Source organism: Bicyclus anynana, chromosome 9 (assembly GCF_947172395.1).
Source record: "Bicyclus anynana chromosome 9, ilBicAnyn1.1, whole genome shotgun sequence".
Lineage (NCBI taxonomy): Eukaryota > Metazoa > Arthropoda > Insecta > Lepidoptera > Nymphalidae > Bicyclus > Bicyclus anynana.
This window is the reverse complement of record NC_069091.1, coordinates 5,786,746-5,805,313: the sequence shown is the minus strand read 5'-3', so window position 1 is coordinate 5,805,313 and position 18,568 is coordinate 5,786,746. Positions and strand designations below refer to the sequence as shown.

Below are 18,568 nucleotides of genomic sequence, written 5' to 3'. Positions count from 1 at the left end.
AGTAGATATATCGTACACTTAAGTTGAGTGAAACATCACATACGTAGATATAAGAAGTAATATTTTATAATATATGTCCATTGAATTGTCTGTTATAAAAACTATTTTTAGGCAACTTTGGAACTTGCGCTAATGCGATATTTTTTTTAGTAAAACAAATAGGCAAATAATACAGATATATAAGCTTAAAGGTGTAAGAAATTAAACAAAAATTTAAAATATGTAATTTGTTTTATTGCAGTGTATTAATTGCAAAAACTTTAAAGTGTTCTCTCGTTATCTTTTAATTATTGTCGATGAAAAACATCGTTCAATTGCAAAAAATTGTTTACAAAAATAGAACTTTTATTACATTACTGCGGCAGATTTGTTTTTATTAAGTAGCAATATTGACTGCTGATAACAAAAAAATTATGCATATTTCGTATTGCGTCAGCAAAACAATTCAATTTATAACTACAGGCAATGAAACAGTCGAAAGTAAAATTATGGCAATAGTAAAAATCTTAACATTACATAATATGTAATAGGTCTACACATTGGATCTAAGCATAGTGTCCTTTATCCAGTCGGTATAATGTGATACTGAGGTGTAAACGCCTGGCCAACCGTCTCTACCACAACCATAGCCAAAGGAGACAACAGCCACGGTTTCCCAGATTCCTGAAGGAGTCTTCCTCATCAGAGGTCCACCCGAGTCTCCTCTGCATGCATCCTGAGCGAACACTCCACCAGCACACAGCTGATTTTCAGTCAATTCTGCTCCAAGCGATCTGTACTTCGTTGTGCAATCGGATTTTTGGAAAATCGGTAAATTGAGCTTCAGCTTGATTGGACTGCTCTTGCCTGAAATGGAAGTTAAAAATTAGTTTCAACTATACGTAAGTTAAAACAATTTATTACAATCACATCTCACTAATATCTATTCTAATATTATAAAGCTGAAGAGTTTGTTTGTTTGTTTGATTGATTGAACGCGCTAATCTCAGGAACTATTGGTCCGATTTGAAACATTCTATATATTATATATTATTCCTTCGGGAACGGGAACCACGCGGGTGAAACCGCGCGGAGTCAGTTAGTTATGTATAAGTATGATGTTTGTTACTCCTTCACGTCGCAACTATAGAATCGATTTGGCTGAAATTTGGAAGGAAGATAGATTGTATCCTGCATAACACATGTTTTTATCCTGGAAAAAATCCATGGTTCCCGCAGGATTTATATAAAACCTAATTTTGATAAATCGAAAAGTCATGTTATTTACGTACGTTACGAGTTGTGCCAAATTCATTAAGATAATGTTAAACAGAATATTTAAGTGGATTTTATTTCTGAAGATCTTCTGTAGGTACATGTTAACTATATGTTGCTATATTTGTAACTGGACTGTTAAGGAAAAAATAACACATAATAACGCGTAATCAAAGTCACGGTTACACGGAAGGTCAAAGGCGGAAATTACGTATAAATTATTGCAACAACCAACAGCTATTGATAACTTCGTTAAATAATAACATAACTTTTGATCACAAACAACATGTTTTAGTTTAATTTTATGTTCTCGTGTTAATAAAAATCAAAAACCGAATGAATAAAACGTATCACTACAACTATATAATAAGACTAGACAAGACGATTTTTTTTGTATATTTAAGTGAGACATCTCCTCCCGAGAGGTCAGGGTATGGGCCTCGAGCCTTGGCCTCCTTGCCCGAGTAAAATGTGGAGAGCCCACGCTGGAAGCTGAGGCATCTTGGCCTATGAGTCGTGTATGCTTGTTCACTACCCCTGCGCGGACTGCGATTCCTCGCCATTCAGCGCTGGGGCGGTGTCATATCCGTTAGTATGTCCCATGCTGGTAACGATTTTTGTGAGCCTCTTCGTTAGTTTTATGCAATAGGACCCGGTAGGTGGCGTTGTAATCAGATTCACGTGATTTTAAATTTAAACTTGCTGTTTACAATTAACTTACGGAAAAATATGGTTTTTCTATGAATATTTGATAAACTGTTTATTTATATCATTGTCATCAAGTTTTGATAATTTTTTGTAGATATGAGCACTTTAATTACTATTTAAATATGTATTTTAATAGTTGCGTACTTCCTAAATCTTTGTTATTAAATAAGTTAAATTTCGTAAAAATATGTACCTTCTTTAGTAACTTAAGAATTGTAACTATTTTAAAGCTTTTATTTTCAAATAACGATAGACACAATTGTTAGTTGAAGCTAACCCTCAATGCGGTATTAATAAATAATGAACGTAACAGGTTTCTTAGAATTATTCACAGTAAGGCGTAAAATCAATAAAGCAGGAATCGTACCTTCTAGGGTTTTTCCCCATCCAGCCACAAATACGTCATCACCGGCACTCAAGCGGAGTCTGTTATCTATAAGGCAGATGGGTTGGACAAAAGCTGAAACAAAAATAGATTCCTACTGTAGGTACGTTAACATATAACTGACAATTTGCGGGGCACACAGTTCGAAGATCCGATAGACGTTAGTGTCCTAAGATTGACCATTGGTTGATGGATTGGAATGACGACCCTGCGCCGTCAAATATAGTTTTAGTTGAATTAGCAACATCAAAAAAAGTCTCAATCGTCGACCTCGCATAAAGTTGAACGAGTTACTGGATGCAGACGGTTCAGGATCGTATTGTTTGGTTCTATCTACAAAAGTCTATGTCCTGCAGTAGACGTCCATCGGCTGTTGTGATGATGATGTTAATGATTATTATCATTCTTACTTTGTTGTGTACCTGCTACCACTTGTTTGTGATGCAGAACAAAGGATCAGATTATATTGTAAATTGGACATGGCCAATAAAATGGTCTTTCCCAATCCAATGTGCTAATCCCGATTGAAGAAAAACTTATGACCAAAAAATAATTGGTTATGTTTTTAAACGACTTTAACCAGCTTTTAAACATGTATGCCAAATTTAATTTATGTCGAGATGAGTTAGTTTTTATATTATGTTATATTCTGTAGTAGTTGATTATCCACGAATATCTCAGACTGTAAATCAAATAATAATTTTTTGGAGTTTACTTCTTAAGAATCGATTTTTCATATACATATAGCCACGGTACGAAATATGGGCAGAAAAATTCAATGAACGAATAACAGCCTTTTGCCGTGCTGTGCCGCCAACAGCGTGCACGCCGCGGCCTGCTCCTCGGTTGCGCACCTTTCACTTTTCAGGCGTAAGTATTGAGCCGCACATTGCTGCGAGGCGACATACACCTATTTAGACGGTCGATCTGAAAGAGTAAACTCCATTCGTGCGTCGGAGCTGACACACACTTTTTTTAAATGGTCTTTTTTTAAATCTAGAGACATTCCAATTTAGGGAACAGTGTAAGTTTCATCAGAAGCGATTCAGTAGTTTCAGATATACAATTAAGTGTGTTCGAAGTTTTTTTTTTATATTATGCTTGTTCTTGGCTTACTTGTATAAACTGCTCTTCTAGCGAGTCTAATAACTGCAATGTCGTCTTTCCTGTTCTTGTTTCTGTCTGAGAATCCAGGGTTAGGGTATGAGGAGTGCACCAGGATCTCTTGCGGTGGGTCGGCACAGTCGTTGGGTTCCGCGCAGTCTATGTCCGTCTGAGTATCGTATTCTCCCAAACGGGCTGAAGTTCTATTATGGAAAAAAATAGAATAAGAATTGGAATTACAAGCTAATTAATTTATAAATAACTGTTTTTTTTAATTTTAAATGTTTATTGAGCGGTCCCTTAATACATACTATAAGATAATAGGTATGAAGTCTTTTTTTGAGATTAGTGAACAAGAAAGTTTTTAAAAGACATTGCTATTGTGATGCACGAAGAACTTCAACACATAACTTCGAAGAGAAATTTCGTTTATTATTTTAATAATGAATAAGAAGTTACGAACTACTTTACTTACAAATTGTTTAGACAGAGTTTATTTTCGGTTTTCAAAAAATCATTTTTTGTGTATTAATTTGCTTGCGGGCATAACGCATAAGATGCATGATTTTGTTAAGGAAGGTCAGAAAGCATTTGAAAAATCGCTTTAGACGGTGGGAAATCTCTACCACAAGCGATGTAAGTCCTTTAGGGACTGAGCTTGAGATGGATAGACATTTTTCTCCTAAAGCAACACTTGAGCACTTCAGCAGTAGGTTAGGAACGGAACGGAGAGACAAAAGAAGTACTTTCTCTGGTCATTAGTATGCGAGTCGAGAAGCTCATTCGACTATCAAATGCACCTAGATATTTGGTTTTGGGTTACCAAGTTTTGGGTACTCCGTAAAGGTCAAGAGCCAAACAAAATACTACCATCTTAGAATTGACATCAGTCATGACTTAAGATCAAATAAGACCGCAGGCAGACGTTTAACTGTTCAAGTATGTATGTCGTACTGTAGTCCTTATATATTTAACTTACAGTTTTCCAACAGCCGTTTCAATTTCTCCGACAACGCAGTGAGCAGCTGACAGTATGTAGCGATGATTGATCAGCACTCCCCCGCATTGGTACGTCAGTGGTCCATTGTTGCCTAAAACATTCAATTAAAAATATTAAATAAAAAATAATCTGTATTAATTATTATCGACCCATATTCGGCTCAATGCTGAGCTCGAGTCTACTCTCAGAATGAGAGGGATTACGCAAATGGTCTTCTACGCTGGCTCAATGCGGATTGGTAGACTTCACACACGCAGAGAATTAAGAAAATTCTCAGGTTTCCTCACGATGTTTTTCCTTCACCGTTTGAGACACATTACTGATAAACATTCACTTCATAAAGTAACATTTTGACAGTGCTATAAAAATCCGTGTCATCAATTCATCACCAATAATAATAATTAGGGATAATGTTTACCTCTATTAGTCCTCTGTTAATGATAATTATAATTATGGATGGATGGATAAATAATCATTATAATGATAATTATGGATCCTGGACCCACCACTACTCATCATCAACAACCCATAGGACCAAGTTAAGGGCTTACTCCAAACCCCCTATCCTATAAGGTGGAAGGCCCTGTAGTAGGCCGGTAAAATCAGCGGTTTATGATGATGATGAATAATAATAATTATATCTGTTAAGACTTCAAGACAAAAGTTCCAGGTCTCCTAATGAAGTAGGTATGCAAAAATCTTACGTGGTCGGTATCCTAGTAGTGCCATCCAGGGGAACTCATCCAGCTCCGTAAACTGACCGCCATAGATTCGATCAGCACCAGTCTCTTTACCACATACGTCACGAGACTCGGGGTACGAATCTTCATCATATACAGGGTCTTCGCCTTCAATAGGTCTGGCGCTAGATGATGGTCGTTTTGTCTATAAAAATATAATAAAAACATGAATAAAATTCAAGACTCTGTCTGTGATTTCAAAAAAGCTGCCTTTGATCAGGTGCTTATAGTTATTTACACGACACTAAAAGAAACAATTAAGTTATATATAATTTATTAACAAAATAACTGATGTTACCTAGAAATGAAAGTGGGCAGGACAATTCGAAGTAAGAAGGATAAATGGTCAAGAGACATAACAGCTTGGTGCCCAAGGCACTACAAAAGAAACAAAGAAAGACAGCGTCGTAGATGGAAGGACGATCTCAGAAAAATAGCAGGTGTCACTTGAAATCTCAGACCAATTATTGTATAGGACCTGCCTCGCTAGATGTTACTTTTCTGTCAAAGTATATGATCAACCATCTAATGCGATTATAAAAACTGACTCTATATAATCGGTGTTAAATAGTTGTAATCGTGTTCATCGGTTAAAGAGCTCCGTAAAAGCTCCTTTTTGTGTAATAGAATTGTGTAAAAATCGGACAAAAACTTCTAGTTTAGTATAAGATATATACCAAATCTAAGCTCGTTTTCCTCAGAAAATGACAGACAATTTTATTCGTGACTATGAGTGCGATACAGGTCCTTCTATAATTGGTCTGAGCTTGAAATAGACAGACAAATACCGTTCAATGTGGCGGGCTCTAGGGGAGGCCTATGCTGAAAAGCACGACAATCTCAACACGCCAATGTCAATGAAATAAATTTATAAAAAAATATTTATAAAATTGTGCATCTTGTCTATGTATTTATATATTATTAAAGTAATGTGTTTGTGTGATACACCCATGTCTTCGTCAAAGATAAATCAATTAATTTTTGTTGTGGATCTATTGAAACTATATGATGTTTTGCGTATTTCTGGCAGGTTGGTAAGCCAGGTGAAGATACAAACACGATGTAGAGCCTATGAAATGTTTGAATGGTTTTCCTTTCAAGAAATTCTCAGTAGTAACCCGGATTTGGGCCGCTTAGCTGCCAGTTCCAGTCATCATGATTAATATGTGATAGTCATTATTATAAAGTCAAACATATTTAACCTAATTTCGATAAAAAATTAGTTTGGAGCAGACCTACCTACTCCGACTATCATAAAGAGAGAGTGAAAGTTTACATAATATACCCTGAAGAAGGTCACTATAAACTATCTACGAGTATAGGTTGGTTATAATGAATGAAAAAAAAGAATGCACTAAAATATTTATAATAATTAAGTATATCAAGCAAAATGGTTATTTATGCCACTGTCATTAAATGAGAGCCATCGTAACACGAGTAACTTTTGTGCAATGAGGCGAACCCGAATAGACAGAACGAGTGCTACAATGGCAAATTACGTGCAGTGGCATACAATACTTTTCTACGACCACGATAAAAGAAATAAAAAAATTAACAAAACTTGTTAAAAAAATTAAATTACGAAAAGTAGATTACGAAATTGGAGTAAAAAAATGTATATTATACATACTGTTGTTTGTCCACCAGGTGATGCCGATGGGATGGGACCACAGCACACCCTTGGTATGTACCCCTCGAAACCACATTGCGACAGCCTGAGGAAGTTGATCACGTTACTTGGCAGAGGCCTCTGTTCAAAGGCAGTAAGTAGAGGTGGGCAATCGTAGATTGAAACGCAGTTACTTTGCCTTCCCAATGGAGTTCTACACGACTCTGAAACTATAGAAACCGAAGTTAAATCGAAGTTTTTCTCACACAGCACCATGCGTAGAACTAATTCAACCCCCCATTTTCTGGTTGTCAAGAACAGGCAGATTTACCACGTATCAATGCATGGTTTGCAACTCTAGAAGCACTTTCTAGAGTTGCAAACCTTGAACATGGTTTTTTTTAATCAACCTATACTTATACTAAATATTATCACTATCTATTCTTCTAATAAATTCTTTTTTGTCCACGACCAGATGTATGTATTGTATGTTCTGTTTGTTTATTTTCATTTCATTACTTGTGTGTGGACAAATAAAGAGATTCTATTCTATTCTATTCTAATAAAACTGTAACATTTTTTTGTTCCATTATTTTCAGATATTGAAAAACTACATTGAGTGCATTTCTGGTTTATCAGAAAGAGTAGCGCTACTAAACCTAAACTTCAACAACTTCAAGGTTAGTCTCATACAAGCTTATGCTCCTACGGACTCAGCAAGTGACGAAGATGTAGAGAAATTTTATAACACTATCGACGAAGCTTTAGCACTCTCAAATACGAATAATATAATAGTAATGGGCGATTTCAATGCGAAAATTGGCCAGCCAAAACCAGAGGAATGCATAATAATGAAGAATAATGGCTATGGAGAGCGCAACAGTAGAGGTGAAAGACTTGTCGAATTTGCATACGAAAACAAACTGGTTATTGTCAATACATTTTTCAAAAAAAATGCAAAGCAGAGGTGGACTTGGAGGTCACCAGATGGTAAAACCAAAAATGAAATAGATTATATTTTAACCAATTTACATAAAAATGTCTCAAATATAACAGTGATAAATGTACCCTACCCTTCAGACCACAGATTAGTCCGGGCCACATTCGGACTGCAGAAGATAAAGCCTAGTAGAAAGCAGTATACCAACAGTTCAAAAAGCATACTTAAGTCAGACGTAGAAATATCAACGTATAGAGAGCTATTAAATATTGCCAATATCGATTTACTTCCAGACAAAAACGAGGCTGTCCAAACATACTATGACAGAATAATCGGAGTAGTTGAGGACTGCCAAAATAAGGCAAAGACGCCCAAGACTCAAAACACATATAACTATATTATCTCCGAACACACAAGAAATTTAATTAACCGAAGGCAAAAACTACATAGTATTAAGCCAAAAACACGCGCAATAAAAAACCAAATTAAAGCTCTTTATAAACTTATAAGTAAAAGAATCAGAAACGATTATAGGCATTATCGCTCAAATTTATTTGAAAAACACTTAAACGCTACCGGTAGTCTTAAAAAAGCTTACAGACAGCTTAATTCACACAAAACCTGGATCGAAGGACTACAAGGGACAACAAAAGCCTTAAAAACTAGATCAGACATACTACACGCAGCAACAGCTTTCTATAGAGATTTGTATAGCCTACAGGGTCAATCACCAAACAGTGTTGTGTGTGAGGATAATGATGTAGCGATAGAGCTGATTGACGAATTAGAAATAATCAGAGAAATAAAGAAGCTAAAAACAGAGAAGAGTCCAGGCCCTGACAAAATTACCAACGAAGCTATTAAAACAGCAGGGGAGCTTCTGACTACACCACTAGTTCATCTATTCAACATGATTTTAAGATCTGGTAATACTCCTAGACAGTGGTCTCAATCAAACATAATTTTATTATACAAGAAGGGCGACCCTAAAAATATTAGTAACTATAGGCCAATAAGCCTACTCTCCACAATTTATAAACTTTTTGCTTCACTTTTAGAGAAAAGGATCAGTAAATCGCTAGAAAAACACCAACCAATCGAACAAGCCGGATTCAGGAAGGGTTTTTCAACGGTCGACCACATACACTCATTAGAAATGATTATAGAGAAATATCAAGAGTTTAGGAAACCAGTGTACATGGTCTTCATAGACTACCAAAAGGCGTTCGATACTGTACTCCACTCGGCAATTTGGGAAGCTCTACATTCTCAAAATGTAGAGCCCATATATATTAGAATTTTAAAATTTCTATATAAAGAGTGTACTAGTAAAGTGAAACTAGAGAGACTAGGGCAAACTATACACATTAGTAGAGGCGTAAGACAGGGCGACCCTTGCTCCCCTAGAATCTTTATAGCTGTCCTTGAGATGGTGTTTAGTAAGCTAAATTGGCAAAATTATGGAGTAAAAGTAAACGGAAAATACCTGAGCCATTTAAGATTTGCTGACGACATCGTATTGCTATCAGAAAACAGCAACGAATTAAATTTAATGCTGCAAAGTTTAAATATAGCAAGTAGAGACGTTGGCTTAGAAATTAACCTTAGTAAAACAAAAATTATGACAAACTTTGCTGAACACCCTATATATCTCGATAACATGCCTATAGAATACGTAAGCAGGTACATGTACTTAGGCAAACAAATTTCCTTTCACAGCCAAAGTAATGATCTAGAGGTAGAAAGAAGGATTAAGGGTGGATGGAAAAAGTTTTAGACACTTAAGGAAATTCTAAAAAGTAACATGCCGATGAGAATTAAAACAAAGGTCTTAAACACTTGTGTGCTGCCATCAATAACATATGCTTGCCAAACATGGAAGTACAATGTTCGTACAAAAAACAAAATTAGAACTTGTCAAAGAAGTATGGAGAGAAGTATTATGAAAATTAAAAAAATTCAGAAGATACGACATTCTACCATACGTCAAAAAACCAAGGTTACAGATGCTCTTCAATACTCTCTAAAACAAAAATGGCGATGGGCAGGCCATGTAGCAAGGATGAGTGACGATCGTTGGACAACAAGACTGACATCGTGGTCAGGCCCCCCGGGTTACAGGCGAGTTGGCCGACCACTTGGTAGGTGGTCCGACGACATCGCAAAAATCGCTGGCAATACATGGGCTAAACTAGCCAAAGATCGGCAGAGATGGTCTGAACTGGAGGAGGCCTTCACCCTCTCCTAGAGGGGTTCTTGTACCTATTACTTTTATTAATCTGTCTATAATATTATATATTACTTGTAAGACAAGAAATAAAAGGCTTTTTTATTTTATTTTATTTATTTAAAACTGTAACAGGTCAAATTCTGTACATTGAAGCTATTTTAAAATTTTCAGTTCGAACTAAAGGTAAGTTTACATCCAGCTTCACGCGGTCAATGTCGCGGGCGTCTGCTAGTAATATTATAAATATGTAAAGTTTGTGAAGTTGTAGGCAGTAAAATCTGGATCTACTAAAACGATTAAAAAAAAATATTTTACCTACAAAAAGCCACGTTATTTGCGAGTGTCATATAGTGTTATGTCATATATTATGCCGTCAAGGAGAATTGTCTCTGCCTGCGACACCAAGAAGAATTATGCATTGTCTCCGCCTGTAAACTTAAGGCATAGGCTTAATACCTATGTCTCAAGGTCTCAAGCGTAGGATAGAGCATCGTAAAGAATTATCCTAGCGAGGAAACCCATAATACTCTGCTATAGACAATGGTTAAACCAACAATTAACAATTAAGTGGGCAATTTTCTTGTTCTATTAGTTTAGTAAAAAATGCATAAAACCTGTAATACAACGTACAAACGTGTTATACGTTTTATATCACGTTTCTTCTCTAATTTATTCGTTAGTCTAGGTAAAAAAACATACATACAGCCGAACGTAGAACTTCCTCCTTTTTGGAAGTCGGTTAAAAAGGATATAAATGCAATTCTATATTTACATGTTATTTATTTACGTGGCGGTAGGACTTGTTCTACAATGAAAGTGTTAATTGTAACATATAACAAATATTTATTACGCAGCGACCGAATCAAGAAATTCCGTAACGAAAATAAACCTAACACCCAAGCCGTGTTAGGTTTCAACATTTCGACGTTGTCATATCGATTCAACTGGACATATGGTGTGAAACTAAGGGGCAAACTTATTAAACCAGAGTTCGATTCCAGCCCAGCGTAAAGACATTTTTTATTTTTTTTATTTATTTAGTACCGCCAAGTGATTTAGCGTTCCGGTACGATGTCGTGTAGAAAACGAACGATTTTTATCCGCCTCCTAACAAGTTAGCCCGCTTCCATCTTACATTTCATCACTTACCATCAGGTGGGGTTATAGTCAAGAGCTAACTTGTAACGAATAAAAATAATAATAATAATAAATCAAGTTAGCGTGGTACCAGTTTTCACTACATCATTACTTACTCGTGATAGGGCTGCCACCATTTTTTTTGAAAAAATATGGTATTTTTCAGATTTAGCTATAAAAAATATAGTAGTACGTACGTTTAAATAAAATATACTATTTTATAGAATAAGCAAAAATCGACATTTATTAACCGACTTCTTTTAAAGACAGTTTTTATTTCTGAAATACGATGTATGCTTTTACACATTTAATTTTATAAATTTTTGAAAACCAACGGCTTTTTTTTAATTTGTTCGTTTTATGTTTAGAACTAAACAAGTTCGGATAGGCTAGACGCTATTGCATTTGTCAAAAACTAATATTCATAAGGTTTAAAATGAAAACTTTGTTTGTTAGATTTCAGTGTTGAAAATATAGTATTTTTGCGTACTATATATTTCTTCAACAGTATATAGTACGCAGACCGGAAATATAGTACAATACTATATATTATAGTACAGTCGACAACCCTACTCGTAACATCAGCTGAGGCTTCAGGCAAGCGTAAACTGGTCGACGTATAAAAACGTGTATACGAAAATATTTATAATCCAGTACAACAACCGCTTGTTATGCATAAGGAAAATACAAGAAAATATTCATCGAGCAACGCGTTAGCATTTTTTTTAATAACCCAAGGTTATTATTTATTAGCTATTAGCTTGAACTGCAAGATTGGTATACCTAGCTGGTTTAAAATTGTTAATGGATTTTATGTTTACCAAGTATTCAAACCAGGTAAAATTACGCAGATAACCACAATAATTAAAAACAGAATGAAATTAGAGGTATGTTATGTGAGTAAATAAGTTATTTACGGGTTTTAGATAATAATGACCAGACTTAGTCTCAAAATACAGAATTCACTACACCAATAGTTTAAAAAACAGTGTGTGTCAGCTCCGACGCATGAATGTAATTTACGCTTTCAGATTGACTGTCTAAATAGGTGTATGTTGCCCCCGCAGCACGATAAAAGGTGCGCAAGATAGGTTGAGCACAAAAAACGTAACGCTGTCATTCGTTCATCGAATTTTACTGCCAATATTTTTTTCATACCGCAGACTATATATGAAAAATCGAAACTCAGTACAATATTGACCACCGCCATATTTAGGTGATTCGATTATTTAGATATTTCCACTAATTTCAATAACCCGTTACCTGTTTATCATGTATTACTATATAAACATAATTACGTGTAAATAATCTTCGCATTAGCAGAAAACTGTTTTCTATTGTTATCTACTAGGGGTATCAATAAAGTTCAACGTGTATTTTGTTAAGAGAGCTACGTTTATCGATTTATCTACATACAAGTGCATGCCCGCAACTTCGTCCGGCCTTAGAGCTTCTTAATCCGGCTCTCTTACAAAATCCGTTCCTATCGGACGTCTAATAACACATCCAGCCAATGGAATGCCCATTCCCGGCACAGGCATGCCCTAACCACACGGTAATTTACTTTTATGTACAAAAAACTTTATCAAAAAATTTTGCTACAACGTTTTACAACATTTTCAGTTCATATTAATTTGTCCACAACGGGGACAAGCTAAGATTTTGACCACACAACCTGAGTTATACGATATTATTTGAAGACTTATGATTGGTTGGTTTGTTCGTTTTCCTGTTTGTTAAACTTGTTGGCATTAGAAAAAAATAATAGAACATCAAATGTTACTTCACTCCTTCGGTACATGGTCATGAAAAAAGGGATTTTTCTTCAAGAAACATACTTTTATTAAGTCAATTATTTAACCAGATCCTTATTTATACATCATGTTATCATCTTCATATTATACTGTTATAAGAGAGTATACCTGGATTCCCTGGGCCGACGTTGTGTGGGCAGGTCCTCCCCATCTTTATACCTCAAGTGGTTTTCCTTTCGCATTTATGACTTTTGTAACACTTTATCACTCAAAACGGGAATATCCATTTCAGGAATACTAACTATTTAATTTCTTAAGGATCTTTTGTTTACTGCCTTGGACTCACTCAGTTATTGTACAGTTATATAGCTCAATGAGTAAAATAGAACTTTAATAAATATTTTTTTTAATTTTTCGCATACCTACATATATACAAAGTGGTGCCAGGAATACGACCTTAAATTAATACACGATCGCTAACAGTCAATCAAAATACGATTAGGTGATTAAATTAATTATTGTATAATAAATAAAAAAACTAAATTTTCAAACAAAATAAATTCGGAAATAATCTAAAAAATTCACAACATCCTTTATAATAATATAAAACTAACCTCAAGTGACCTGTAGGTAAAAGCGGCAACATCGCGTCTCCTAGTTTTTGGTTATTTGGCGGTCCGTTTGTAGTGCGTAAAATTCTTTCATGCAACTCGTAGGTACTTACTTATCTACATAAAAATCATCACGCCGGGCGGAAGCGCCAAAATTGAATTAATTTGTATTTTGTACGCCGCACGAGACGAGTAGATACCTATTGTTCTTGTCACTAGATGTCATTGTTACAAATGTTACTAATCAAAACTCAAACATTTTAAACATTATAGGTATAGGTAGGTACTCGTACGTATTTACAGTACCTACTTAGCTTAAATTTTTAAATGCTGGAAATGTCCACCATTGATTAAAATACACATGTTACAACGTCGCGAGATATCGGTATAATACTCAGTAGCAGTATTACCGAAACGTGGCATTATGTTTCAATACCAAAACACACTTCACAATAAAAAAAACTACACAAATCACAAGAAATGTTTGATTTGTATAAAACAATGCGCAAGGGTAGCAACTGGCTATCACTCACTGAGCCACTATTCAAAAGACGCCGCCCGCGCCGGGAACCAAATCTAGCAAAAACACTAAATGTATTTCTATCCTATTCCCACTTAGTAAATCTTCCAAACACCTACAGTTAGCTAAAAACAAATGATATTGAATGAAAGCCCTTATAGGCCAGGATCCGGTGAATATTTTAACAGTTGATGACTGTCAAGTTAATTTTCCATGAGTAGCTTCGCCTTGATGAGGCGCCCAACTTTTAAATTTTCGAAAATTATTTATTTTGGTAGCTAACAGAGTTACTAGATAACAAAAATGTCTGAGCATAGGAACGAAATAACTGACCACGCTATTTGTAAGACAATATGGCTGATAAGTTGTATAACTATTAATTTATACAACTTTTCAGCCATATTGTCCTACAAATTCAATGTTATTTATGCCTCATCAAGACAAAGCTACTCACATAAAATTAACTTGGTAGTGATCAACTGTAAAAATGTTCCCCGGACCCTGGACTATTAGTGCCCAATTGACAACGTCGCAATTTTCGTTTGTTTACATTAAAAATAGGTACAAAATTTGTGATGCCGAATAATTATTGTAGGTAAGTATGGTAAAGATAATGAGAATTTTTATTCTTATGTGCATTAGGTCTAAATTTCAATAGGATTTTTGTTTTTTGTAAGTTACCAATATTTTTTAAAACGCACATTTTAAATTGTTATTTTGGTTTATCAAGGTGAATGACCTAGTGAATTTTCGTGAGGTATTTGTAATACATTTACAGCGTGTTCAAAAATTGTTTAAGTGAAAAAATTATCCTGTGGCTAAACCGCTGCATAGAAATTAATAAATATTGGCGTGCAGACTACTTACACGATACCCCATATGTGGGTGAAATTAAGGTCGTAATCGTTTCACCACTTTGTATAGGTACTTACCTAATCAATCAGCACTAAGCATTAATTTTAAAATTATTATAAATGGTATAGATTATGATCTTTAACATATTGGATTTATCTTAAATCCAAGAAACATAATAACGAAAAAATTAAAAAAAAAATGTTTTTTTTGCACATTTTTGATGATACTCAGTAATATTTTGTCACAAACATTCACCTTAAACCTTTGAGTTGATGATAACTTGAGGTTATAAAGCTCACGTTCCTGACATCATCTGTGAAATCCTTTTGTCAACAACAGGAAAACAAAACAAAATAATACATACGTGCACTTCTCCACAGCATCCCCAAACACAGCAATACTGTAACACACTTCATTTTAACTATTTCCTCTATCACTTTTGAGTGACTATAAAAATGTTCTATTAACACTAGGCATCAAACATTGGGCATCACTTTAACGACTAGATGCTAAAACCGCGTCGTTCACTTCACTTGTCCGTCCGCTTTGCTATACTGGATCTTAAAGGTCAACTAAAGTGTATTTATACGTATATAGATAGCACGATGTACAGTACGGTTCGCATATAAATTAATATACCTATGTATGTATATACTGTGTCAGTTTATGTTGTTTTTAGGCAATTTTGAAAATTTTTGTATTTTATATTTAGAACGGAAAAATTAAAAATTCTTAAAATATTTTTTTTTATATTTACTTCAAGCACGGGCTTCACAAAGTAAAATCAGAGTTCTCTAAAAACTGGCTTTTGAGAAAATTTAAAATAACATTAACTTGCAATACTGTAAAAGTAAACTGAAGTTAACTTATGAAAAAAAATATTAAGTTTGGTTAGGTCCTATCTGGTTATGTTTAAAATCAAGCCATTTTAAATTATTTTATCATAAGATAATGAAAATGAAGTATAAATCTTTCATGAAGCTATGAATTTGTTATTGCAAAAAGATTTTGAAGTTTTTTTTTTTTTAAAGAATATTCGCCATATTTTTTTTTGTTAATATAACCAATATTCCCATTCCCCTCCAACTAGTCGGGAAAGACTGTATTAGAAGTGGATATAAAAATAGACTAACGGGGCGGGGATCGAACCATCACCCCTCGGTGATGAATCCGACCGCTCTTACCGTTGAGCTATTATGGCGAAAGTATTTTGTTTCTCTTATTAACTTGTCTTTATATAACTTTTTTGTTAACCATACTTACCTACATTAAATAGCTCGCGATGATCGTATGCGTCATCTGTGGATTTACCAGTTTCTGTTATGCCCATACTTAATTATTACTTGAATTTTCCTTTATGTTGTTGGTAGTCGAGACTCGAATAATTTTATTTCCAAATATAATACAAGCAATCAATAAACTTGTTGTAGGCGGTAGTAATTTATCTAACACTAGCTAGCAGAACTCTGCGGTTTCTCTCGCATGTTTCCCGTTCTATTAGGTATACGGGGATAAAATATAGCCTATGTTATTTGGTAAAGATGTAGCCTTTTTAATGGTGAAAGAATTTTTAAAATAAATTGAGTTTTTTTAGTTTAATAGTTTCAAACAAACAAACAGTCAAATCTGCCCTCTATATAAAATAAGTTTAGATTTTGTTACGTAAGTATTTAAAAAATTGAGGCTAATTTAGTTGTTGTAGTGTGACTACCTATCTGCCTCAATTACGTATGCTTTACAGTAACTCGTACAAATGTGTTTACTGACTACAAAAGTGCTTACTGACTACAAATACGCTGTTTTTTTTTATTTTGAAGATGACTGTAGTGCTTGACTATCCTACCTGACGTTAATTAACAGTAATTGACGTTAATTAAAATTAGACGGCCGCGTGGCGCAGTGGGTAGTGACCCTGCTTTCTGCATCCACGGCCGTGGGTTTGATTCCCACAACTGGAAAATAATTGTGTGATGAGCATGGGTTTTTTCCAGTGTCTGTATTTATACATTATATAAGTATTTATATGTAGTATATAAATGTATATGAATATTATAATATCAACTATCTTAGTACCCATAACACAAGCTACTCTGTATGCTTACTTTGGGCCTAGAGTGCTATAGTGATGTGTATTGTTTAAGTATATTTATTATATTTATATAAAAAAAAAGAAAAAAAAAGTAATATAAAAATGACGTTTATTAGTTAACATACACGAAACGGAGATCCTATGTGACAAATGTATTCCGGTACTTACTGCCAACCCTTCGTGTATATCATACACTAGGTAGATGACAATTCTCAGTTGATGTGATGTTTATTTTAATAGGTTGTTAATAAAGACCAAATTAGTGAACAAGCCAGCAACAAGCTAATTCACTATCTTTGACGAATGTTAGTTGACATATACGAAATTGAGATTCTGTGTAACACTAGCTGACGCCGCGCGGTTTCACCCGCGTGGTTTCCGTTCCCGTAGGAATACAGGGATAATATGTAGCCTATAGCCTTCCTCGATAAATGGGCTCTCTAACACTATAAAAAAATTTCAAATCGGAAAATCGTCTATAGTCTATGCCCCGTTTGTGGTCTGTGCAGTGAAGACTGCAGAGACCACAAACGACCACAAACAAATATCGATGTATCAAAATATCGATATTTTTAGAAAATATGTATAGATAGATACATTTGAAAAATATCGATACTATATATATCGATATATTTTATCTGTTTGCCCATCCCACTGTGACATGCCACAGATATATCTATATAGGACGATGCAACGAATCGTGTGCCCCCGCTCTTACTCTTGTATAAAATACCTAAAGATACCTACAATAGTAGTTTAAAAGTTAGAATCGCTTGACGTCAACATGACCTGTCCTCAAGCAATTAAGTTCGATAGTGTCTGACGTATTTACAGACATTTATTAATATAATACGTAATAGGTATATCATACTCATATAGATGTGGAGGAAGTTCACAACATACAGTTGGAGGAAATCAAAGATCCTGTGGTTGCCAGACCTTCGTAATTTTATAAAAGCTCAAAGTTTGTCCATACTCCTACCATAGGCAATGGACAGAGTCTGGAATAGCCTGACATGCCTCAGAAGAAAACTATGAAGATTGGACCATGGGTAGCAGCTTTCAAGGACTATCCTCATTAAGCTAATTTTAATTTTTTTTTTAATTAATAGTACTTAAATCCTATATTAGTATAGGATTTAAGTACTTATCCTATACTAATAAAGGATTTAAGTAAATCCTATAATACTTCGTTTTCGTAGTACTTCATCTACCAAAGACATTACGGTCCAAACTTATTTACCGTAATAACCTAAGTTATGACCAAGGACTGACAAACTTTATCTTTTCTAAAATAACAAAGGTCTGGCGATCACAGACTCGCATTTTCCTCCAAACAACTTCATTATCATTAACCCTATTTAATATATTTGTTTAAATAACTTTATAATATGATTCATAATGTTATTTAGCAAAACCACGCCCTTAAGATAACAAAATTCAATGTTGATGAATGAGTGTACATTTTTGGGCACGTTTTTAATGTATTGCAGTGAGCTTGGTTGATAGTATAGTTATAGCCGAGTTACTTTACTTCTTTGGCCATAAACATTTGGTCAACAGAAATAAAGAAAACCATCTCCAAATAGAGGTAACATAAAAAAAATTTACTAAATTTAATAAATTTGAATT

The 18,568-nt window shown here is 34.6% G+C and overlaps 1 protein-coding gene across 1 annotated transcript; it reads right to left on the bottom strand.

The window, feature by feature from the left end:
* Positions 1-212: 212 nt before the first annotated feature.
* LOC112058314 (phenoloxidase-activating enzyme 1) lies at positions 213-15,407 on the bottom strand. Its single transcript, XM_024099036.2, has 7 exons — positions 15,212-15,407; positions 6,822-7,030; positions 5,156-5,336; positions 4,431-4,542; positions 3,464-3,654; positions 2,330-2,422; positions 213-846 (listed from the first exon to the last, which is right to left on the bottom strand). The coding sequence occupies exons 1-7, from the start codon at positions 15,261-15,263 to the stop codon at positions 533-535; spliced, it is 1,152 nt and encodes a 383-aa protein (XP_023954804.2). The 5' UTR covers positions 15,264-15,407; the 3' UTR covers positions 213-532.
* Between the last annotated feature and the right edge of the window lie 3,161 nt (positions 15,408-18,568).

Bases quoted from the DNA above. Each gene is read 5' to 3' on its own strand.
- LOC112058314 (XM_024099036.2), bottom strand. From the start codon at position 15,263: ATGAAGTGTGTTACAGTATTGCTGTGTTTGGGGATGCTGTGGAGAAGT. The intron at 3,655-4,430 runs GTAAGTTAAATA...TTTCCATAATAG, and splicing joins GAAACGGCTGTTGGAAAACT to AACTTCAGCCCGTTTGGGAG. The intron at 2,423-3,463 runs GTAAGCCAAGAA...TTTTTGTTTCAG, and splicing joins TAGAAGAGCAGTTTATACAA to CTTTTGTCCAACCCATCTGC.